The 10,093-nt window shown below is 37.2% G+C and overlaps 2 protein-coding genes across 2 annotated transcripts in view; both read right to left on the bottom strand.

The window, feature by feature from the left end:
- Positions 1-4,059, bottom strand: part of rab35b (RAB35, member RAS oncogene family b) — a 10,138-nt gene extending 6,079 nt beyond the window's left edge. Inside the window, exon 1 of the mRNA XM_016570840.1 lies at positions 3,742-4,059. Within this exon, the coding sequence (XP_016426326.1) occupies positions 3,742-3,793 (52 nt within the window). The 5' untranslated portion in view covers positions 3,794-4,059. The remainder of the gene's footprint in view (positions 1-3,741) is intronic.
- A 3,215-nt stretch (positions 4,060-7,274) lies between these two features.
- Positions 7,275-10,093, bottom strand: part of LOC107754417 (eIF-2-alpha kinase activator GCN1-like) — a 74,732-nt gene continuing 71,913 nt past the window's right edge. Inside the window, exons 57-58 of the mRNA XM_016570853.1 lie at positions 9,180-9,401; positions 7,275-7,907 (exon numbers count right to left, since the gene is read on the bottom strand). Of these exons, the coding sequence (XP_016426339.1) occupies positions 7,782-7,907; positions 9,180-9,401 (348 nt within the window). The 3' untranslated portion in view covers positions 7,275-7,781. The remainder of the gene's footprint in view (positions 7,908-9,179; positions 9,402-10,093) is intronic.

Genomic DNA, 10,093 nt, shown 5'->3' with positions numbered 1-10,093 from the left:
ATGTGGGGGCGTGTTAGAACGAGCCGTTTTAGGGGGGCGTGGACGAGTCTTAACTTTTATAAAGAATATCTCTTTGGGTTTGAGACTTTAGTCTTTGCAACTTTAGGGATCTTATCTATTCACAAACAGCTTGCAACACTCCAAAGAGAAAGGAAAACTTGAAATCGTATCATATGACCCCTTTAAATGATGTCAGGACCAAAATAATCTCACATACCAGCATAAAATCGGATCCACACCACAGATTACTCTACGTTTAGACAGGAAGAGACAATGACCATGTAACTTTCTTCAGGGGTTTGCAGGTAATTCAAAACAGAGCAAAGTCAGCCAATCAGATTGGAGCAGTGAGATTTGTGTGTGGAATATGAATGTGGTGGTTTATGAACGGTCTGTAGGCGTGCCGTCTGAGACTACAGCCAACACACACTACCGCTGACTCTCAGAAAGGAAGATAAACCAAGCAAACATCCTCTCCTGACAAACGACGCCACTAACACACAGGATAAATGCTTTATCCAGAGAAGGTCTATATAGAAATGCATCAAATCACTTTCCAAGAAAACTCAGATTCCAACAATATGAGTGTAACTTGTTTACTGAAGAACAATATTACAGGACTTGCAGTGGACAATCTGCATTTTGATTCTGCAGACAGATATTCATATCAATCAATCAGTCTCAAGTCTCTCAAAAAGAGAACAATCGAACAATTAAAGCCACAAGAAATCATATCAAATGTTCCAATTAAAAATGAAATCTAAAGTTATATTACAAGCCAGACAAGCAGTGTCAAAAGCGAGCCGGTCTATCCCTGTGGGACAAATCCAGCCGATTTTCTTTCATCACAGACCAGAGATCTGTACCATATCATTAGGTCACTTCATTAGAGTTCAGAACTGAAGCAGAGCCCAAATAAAAGCCCTCAGAGGACAAAAAACTGAAACCCCGAGGCCTGTGTGTCCATCTACTGTAGCCCACAGCAGCCAGCGTCTCTCACTCGTGTAATCAATGATTGTAAAGAGATACACTTCATAGGTAATGTGATATATAGTATATAATAAAATTATTTGTTTATATTATATATACAGTATATAAATAAATCATATTATAATGATTTCTGAAGGATTAATGATGCTGAAAATTCAGCTTTGCATCACAGGAATAAAGTAGATTTTAAAGTATATTAAAATAGAATGCAATTATTTTAAAATGCAATAATTTTCATAATATTACAGTTTTTTCCCAGTATTTTTTATTTTTGAATGCAGCCTTAATGAGCATAAGAGACCTTTTTAAAAAAACATTAAATATCTCACTGATCCCAAACCTTTGAATGGCAACAGACACATTATTTATTATTTTATTATGCAAGTTACATATTTAATTATTAGGTACTATAAATAAAACTTTTTATTATAATATATTTTATATAATATCTTACATTTAAAGTGTAGATAAAACAAAATATTAAAAAAAATAATGTTTATATATCTACACACGTTCTCTCTCCATATATAGATTAGATATATAATCTAATTATTTTATACTATATAATCACATTATATACAAAGTATACAGATATAAATGGATTATTTTAGTATTCCTTGATTCAAACCAGCAATTGAGAATTCAACACAAACAACGTAACATTTTAATAACATACAGTTCATCCAAACAGTTTGAGCTCATTTGAGTCGTCTGCTTCACATGCGAAGGTGCAAAAACTCAAACCACAAGAACCGCAAGCTGTGATGTGTTGCTGGCTGTTAACCAACCCGTGAAAACAGGACACACTCGCCTTTGCTTTTATGCAAACGCTAGATCTCCTTTACTCACACCTGAACAAGAGGCTCAACTTTAACCAACTGACACCAAAACACCACAAACAAAGCACTTTCTGTGTTAAAATCAGCACTTGCAAACACTTGAAATATCCAGATTTCAGTTTCTGATCAGTTCATTCACAGGTACAGAAGTTGTTACATCTGTTTGCCCTGTGAACTTTCACCTATCATTTAAGTAACAAAAGAACCAGTTCACTTCACTTTAAAAAAGTTTAAAAAGTGAAACCAAAAGAAAAGTTCTAGATGTTTAGGTTTATGAAAATGATTTATGAACGATGTTTTATATAAAATATATATTTTATGAAACATGTTGAACTCTATACCTGCTAGAAAATCAAAGCCATAAATCTAAACAAGTTGTGTTCCAAATTTGAGATTGATATTTTAAAAAAATGAGCTTTCAGTAAGATTTTGTTTGGGCGCAGTACCAAATTTTCCCCATTAGATGCCAGCAAAACTCTGCTGGTGCACACAGTGGTTGGATTTGTGATTTGCAGTAGAGTTTTTCTCTCTCAAATATTACAAGAACACACAATTTTTTTTTTTTATGACACACATACAAACCACACTCTGACATCCATACCAACACACCCACACAATTATAGCTGCATTATTTTAATGCAATGGAAGTGAAATAGTAATGGAAGTGAAATAGTAAAATTCCAATAAAAATACACACCTGTGCTAAAAATTTATGCAGTTGGCAATAACAGGCAAAATTATCAAAAAAACAAAACTGGAAAGGACAAAAATTTTTTTTTATGACACACATACAAACCACATTCTGACATCCATACCAACACACCCACACAATTATAGCTGCATTATTTTAATGCAATGGAAGTGAAATAGTAAAATTCCAATAAAAATACACACCTGTGCCAAAATTTATGCAGTTGGCAATAACAGGCAAAATTATCAAAAAAACAAAACTGGAAAGGATAAAAATGTCCAAAAGGTCGCACAAGGGTTAAGTGACACTTAATATGTCTGAATGTCATTTATTAAATCTGTATCCGTGCATCTCAAATGCTGCAGGATCATTTCTTTTCTCTAGCTTCAGTTTTCTTCATTTTTGTATAAAGATGCATCAAGTCAGCTCTCCCCAAGTTCCCACAGGCGTCGAGAATCACATTCACTATCAGCATATTCAAGCAAATGTCTCATTTACAACACAGATTTATTGTTTTATCATTTTAAACCAAGTATTTCAAATGTTCTGACTGTATAGCGTTTATATTTTCAACAAATCGCTCTTACTTTTATATTCTAGATTCTAATGCATTGATATTCAGACATATTAATCGTGTCTGAAGTGTTTAAATACTTTCTGAATCAATGCACTTCTGTTGTAGTACTGAATAAATGATGCATAGAGCAGGATCTCCGGATCTCGGGCCTGTGTGCGGCGATCAGCCCTAAAGCAGCGACACAACGACAGAAACACGCTCGTGTGTTCGTTTAATCAGACCCGCGTTCATTTACAGCTTCTCTGAGCTCACAGCTTTAATACGAGACACTCAGAGCCCCCAGAGCCTCGCGCCGGCCCGCATCCGCGGCGTCTCTTACCGCTGTCACCCATGATCAACGCTCAAATACTTTCTGGAGTCCCTCAAATCAATACACTTCTGCTCTAGTCCTGAATAAATGATGCACAGAGAGAGCAGGATTGATGAGCAGCAGATCAGTCTGGATCTCCGGCCTGTGTGAGGCGATCAGCCCGATCCGCCGTAAAGCAGCGGCACAGCGACAGAAACACGCTCGTGTGTGCGTTAAACCAGACCTGCGTTCATTTACGTCCTCTCAGAGCTCACAGCTTTAATACGAGACACTCAAAGCCCCGCAGAGCCTCGCCCCGGCCCGCTTCCCGTCACGCATCCGCGGCGTCTCTTACCGCTGTCACCGATGATCAGCAGTTTGAAGAGGTGATCGTAGTCGCGGGCCATGCCGGCGGTGGGAGGCTCAAACCCCGCGCCTTCGCTGCAGCTTCGCGCCTCTCTCCAGCCGAACGCTTGGCTGGAACCCGTCTGACGTCCCGCTCGGATAAGAGCGGACAATTTCCCCCCGGTAGATGCCGAACGCAGCGGGCTTGTCGTCGGGGTTTGGCGTTGTGTGAAGCAGTCACTCGCTCATTACCGGAAACGGCGCTTCCTCCTGCTGCACAGAGCGGCGGATGACCAATCAGAGCGCGTCGACGCCACATGCCGTAACAGCCGTCAACAAGCCCGCGTCGCGATACAAAGGATCAAAGGCTGCATGTATTTGCTGCATATGGGTCAGATGGCGTCAAGTGCATTTAATTATTTAAAAAATCATAAAATAGGTCAAATTGGTTAGAAAAATGATAAAAGTTCTTTTTTATTTAATTAAATTTAAATTGAATGAAAGTGCGACGATGTAGTTTTTCCCTTTAAGAACTTTTTTTTTTAATATAATTTTATGCAGCAACAACAACAGCATAATAAGTAATAATAATACTTAATAACAATGCTTCACAACTTCAGTGTATATTATAATACAAGCTCTTAATCATTATTTTCGAAAAATTTAAGGGGGTCTGAATACTTTCCGTACCCACTGTATATATATACCTTTTTATTATGGAAACATGTTGACTGCTTTACAAAAAAATGACATGTTTTGGACACATCTAATAATACAGTATTTTTATTTTTTTTTAACTTTGCAAATACCATGATAACATGGCAATCATCAGTAGAATGTACTATACTGTTGACAGTATTACCATCTGATACCATCACTGTACCATGGTACCACCACAGTGCTTTTTAAAGCAAGGTCTCATTTTTTCTTAGTGCCAACAAAGAAATGTATTCATGACATCTCCGCAGTTTCTCAGTGAGAGCCAGAAAACTCTCTGCAACTTTCCAAAGCAGTCTGAACTTTGACAATCTGCCAGAAAACGGCAGATTTTATTCCCTCGGGATCAGCTGAAGATGAATTATGTTGCATATGAGCTCAGTAATGACACACAGACGGGTTTGCGATACACTAAATCTGCAGATGTGTCTGATCACTGCTGAAACCTTCAAACCTTTCAATAAAGATTTCAGATCTGTGGCTTTATGATGATGGAAACACCTTTGTTAGTGTAATAACCCTATTGTCTAATAATTCAAGATCTATCCATCTTATATTTGTAGCTCACAGATAAGTCTGATTTCAGAGCGGTAAACAATTCCAAAAAACAAGAACTAGTGAGTCTTTAACTTTATGTTGTTAAGCTGTTTTGTGTTCATCTGCTTCTCCCATTTGCTCTTTTTACATTGACTATCACTCTATTTAGACTAATACAATCAGACACAACAATCATTTCTCAAATATTTATTACAATACAGTATAAATTGAACATTCACTTCAATGGTAAGAGACTGGATGCTTTTACTGATTTCCAACTGAACTGTCACCAACTGAAATGCAGTGGTCAAACTAATTAAATATAGTGAAAGAAGCTACAAATTTGATCATATTGCACAATGTTTCCATCGAACATGTATTTTGAGGTGCAGCTAGTCATATTAATGTAGTGATTCACTAATAAACCAGTTACCTCACCAGAATATGTTCGCAGATGTTGGATGTTATCTTTGGAATGGAAATATTTATATTTTATTAGTAAACATCGTACTTTTTTCGTTTATTTCAAGTATTAATGTCATTAATACAAAAACTAGCGAGCTCCCAGTAGTAGTACTGACAGTGTCGTGTAAACATGGCTGAAGACTCGAAAAGCAGAGGAACAGACAAACCGATTCAATTGAGTCATTTACACTGGAACCACTCCAATTGATTCAAATTTGTGACTTCGATCATTTAGTTCAAGCGATTAACTAGCAAAAAATAAATAATTTTTTTTTTTAAAAAGCCATTCATTTTCAAATTTTGACAGTTTATAATGATTTTTAAAAGCACGGATGGATGAAACGGAAACGAAACTCAGAATCAGTTAAACTATTGCGTCGCAAAATGATTCACTGTTTCGAAGCACTCCAATCGGATCACATAATGGCAAATCATTTGATTCAGATTGGGACTTAAAATTGCGTATCGCGAATCATTTGATTTAGATCGGAACTTCGGAGCGGGTTTGCGAATCATTATTCAGTTTGGGACTACGGAGAGCAGATCGCAAATCATTTGGAACCTCGGAGCAGGTTCATGAATCTATTGATTCAGATCGGAACTTCGGAGCATGGATCACAAATAATTTGATTCAGATCGGGACTTCGATCGGAGCGGGTTCGCGAATCATTTGATTTAGATTGGAACTTCGGATCGCGGATTATTTGATTCAGATTGGGACTTCAGAGCGCATATCAAAAATCATTTGATTTAGATAGGAATTTAGGAGCGGGTTCGTGAATCTTCTGATTCAGATTGGCCTTTCGGAGCGCAGATCGCGAATCATTTGATTCAGATTGGGACTTAATCGGAGCGGGTTCGCAAATCATTTGATTTAGATCGGAACTTCGGAGCGGGTTTGCGAATCATTATTCAGTTTGGGACTACGGAGAGCAGATCGCAAATCATTTGGAACCTCGGAGCAGGTTCATGAATCTATTGATTCAGATCGGAACTTCGGAGCATGGATCACAAATAATTTGATTCAGATCGGGACTTCGATCGGAGCGGGTTCGCGAATCATTTGATTTAGATTGGAACTTCGGATCGCGGATCATTTGATTCAGATTGGGACTTCAGAGCGCGTATCGAATATAATTTGATTTAGATAGGAACTTCGGAGCGGGTTCGTGAATCTTTTGATTCAGATTGGCATTTCAGAGCGCAGATCGCGAATCATTTGATTCAGATTGGGACTTAATCGGAGCGGGTTCGCAAATCATTTGATTCAGATTGGGACTTCAGACTATCCTAAATCTTTAAAACCACAGTTTTACTACAAATACCATATGGTTAGTGTAGCAAAAACATTTACCATGGTTTAACTGTATTAACTATAGTTTCCAAAGTAGGACAATGCTTGTTATGATTTTCAAGGGTTTATAATTTAGTAGAGATGCTATGCCATGTCCCTACCAATATCCAGACTACTAGCAATAATTTTGATCAAACAATTAAATGTCTGTTGTCATGTCCCCACCAATGCCAAAATCAAACCTACGCACTTGGATTGAAGTATTTTTTGGGCTTCAAAATCTCGACCACCATTCATTGGCATTAAAAAGCTTGGAAGACCCAGGACATTTTTTAATATAACTCCGATTGCATTCTACACAAGCAATGCTTCAGTTATTTGAGTTGCAAAACCACAGACTAGATTCCTGGGTACACAATGTCTTAAACATGGGTGATTTCTCTTTCAAAATTATACTTCAGTGGAGTAATTACGAGTTTTCAGATCTTATAAAGATGCATGAAATGTTGAGCAGGAATTAAAACATAAAAACACAAACATAAATGTAATTTCTTTAAGTCAAACGGTTTATTAAATCAAGGTTTTCATTTTCTATTTATTCATACAACCATTATTATAGGACACAGCGCTAATTGGAAAAATCAGCATCACATCCTTTGGGTTGTTAATGGCTCACGCGTCTCAATTACAACAGCGAGAAACTGCTTACCATCCAAACAAAATATAAAAGGGCATCAGAACATCAATGTTTGAAAAGAATTGGCACAAATTAATACTTCATCTTTCAGAAGAAAACCAAATGAAAAATATACATTTACAAATTAATAGCCAATTAAGGACAATGCAGATTTTAGATGATGATTTTAGGGGCTCAGCACAATAAATACTTTCCCAGGCTTTCCTTGTGGCGTAAATGACACGAGTCAAAGCTAGCGTGAGGAGAGTGTGTGTGTGTGTGTGTGTGAGACTGACAGATGCAGGATCTCTGAGAACAGCAGCGGCTACAGGACTGGATTCAGAGCAGCTGAAGCTGTCCATCATGTCAGGATGGTGTCATCGATCTCTTCGTTGGAGTCGGGAAGGCTGGAGATCTTCTTCAGGGATCTGCGGTAACATTCTGACAGCAGCTCATTACTGGCCGTGTCCAGGATTGCATTGATGCTCTGAAACGAATTTACACATGCAGACGTTATTCCAAGTGCTGTGTCATGATTGGTTAGGGGACGTATTGTTTAAGAGGTGACTTTTAAGGCGTTTTTCGATCACTGGTTTGTTTTTATGGTATGGAAAAAGCTGTGGATATTCTGCACAACATCATCTTTTGTTTTCCAAACTGAAAACAAAAAAACAGTTTTCACTCAGAAATTGCTAGTAAGTTTCACAAATAATTACAAAGTGGCAAGTAACATTAAATGTGAAATTCTGAAGTAGAAAGACTGAAATACTATTTTCTTGTAAAACATACTTCAATAACACATTACAAGTAACGCTAGTTATGTAATCAGATTACTTTCCCCAAGTAACTAGTAAAGTAACACATTACTTTTAAATTGACAATGAAATATCCGAGTTACTTTTTCAAATAATTAATGCCAGTTACTTTGTTTTCCTATTTATTCACTGATACCTCTTCCCTGTGGCCTGTTCCCATGTTGAGAAAAATCTGGAGTGAGGTTCAGAGGCACTTCCTTTAGCCTGAGGCTCATTCAGTTCACTTTTGGTGTCAAAAGGCCTTTACATTTTCCAGTTTTTGTTATTAAAAAATAAATAAGCAAGCCCAGTTCAGGTGAAAAAAGTAATGCAAAAGTAACAATGCATTATTTTCCATAAAAAGTTGCACAATTAGTTACTGTTTTAAGGAGTAATGCAATGTTGTAATGCATTACTTTACCCAACACTTTCAATAAAACCATCCTTCATTAGAAGCTATGTCCATCCACATATTTTATGCAAATTGAGATTACATAAAAATGCTGGATGGAAACGGCAAGATGTGCATAAAATCTTAAAATGCGCATGAAAACGTGTGCGCTCAACTGAGTCGGATATATTTTTTATCTGACAAGAAAACGTGCATATGCATAAACAAAATGTGAAAATTTTGCACAAAAAACTACGATGGAAACAATGAATAAATTCCTCAATGCGCAGCAAAAAAACTGCTGTGACTTTGCCTCAACTGACCTATGACTGGATAACTGGACTAACCAGTGCACTGATCTTATCACAAACCATACATATATACAGTATGTATGTAATATTAGTTTTTTGTTTTTTTTTGCAAATCAGTTTTTTTCCCCCCAAGATACAGGCCTGCATTATCTTTAATTACAAAAAATAGACTTTTTACATACATTTAGATAATTTAAAGAAAAAAATGATTACAAACATCATTTTTTACGGTGCATGGAAGGCAACATCGTGTGAGGACTGACCTGCATGCCGTCTTCTCCCTGGCGCAGCCGCAGCAGGCTGACGAGCGTGTGTTCGCTCTGCGCTCGGACGCTGGTGTTCTTGTCCTTGGTGTTGTCCAGCAGGGCTTTGATGACCGGTTTGACCAGACTGGGCTCCAGAGCGGGAGTCTCCGCCTCCTTACACACCCACCACAGCATGCGCTCCGTCACCAGACGAATGTCACTCGACTGGTTCTGCAGACACTGTGGGAGGAGCCACGGCAGACAGCGAATTCAGCATCTCTGATGTGTGTCCGTCCAACTAACGTGTTTGAGTTTGTTCGCAATGTGTACAAAAAACATCTTGTGGAATATGTATGGAATATAACCAGATAGGGATGTATGATAAATCAATTTATCGAAAAACATTAAGTCCATGATATTGACAAGTTTTTTATTTTTATTTTAAACAAATAATTTTCAATATTTTGTAGAAATTATGGTAGAAATATATTACTATTGTAAAGTAAATGTAATTCTCAAAGTAATAATAATAATAAAAACATGACATTGATTTACTATTTTTAGTATTAAGGAATTATATAACCAAGATATTTTTATTCATGTATTAATTTATACACTATACAACTTTTCTTGTGCAGCACCTCATTTGACAAGAAAAATAAAAATTGCTATATTTACATTTGATTACATTTTAAAATAGGGATGCACCGAATGTTCGGCAACCGAAATTATTCGGCCGAAAATAGCAAAAAAAGCTCTTAAGCGAATAAGCGAAAAGACAGAATAAATTGTACCGAACAATGATATGACGCGATCAAATAGCAACCAGCGCAGAGTGAGAGGCGTGCACTCTTTATTATGCAGCACACACGTCAGCAGTGTGGAAGCATTTAAACTGTCGGAGAAAGATGCAAAAATCATTACAAGCACCG

Source organism: Sinocyclocheilus rhinocerous, unplaced genomic scaffold, assembly GCF_001515625.1.
Source record: "Sinocyclocheilus rhinocerous isolate Xijiao unplaced genomic scaffold, SAMN03320098_v1.1 scaffold1223, whole genome shotgun sequence".
NCBI lineage: Eukaryota > Metazoa > Chordata > Actinopteri > Cypriniformes > Cyprinidae > Sinocyclocheilus > Sinocyclocheilus rhinocerous.
This window is presented reverse-complemented; position numbering and strand designations above follow the sequence as displayed.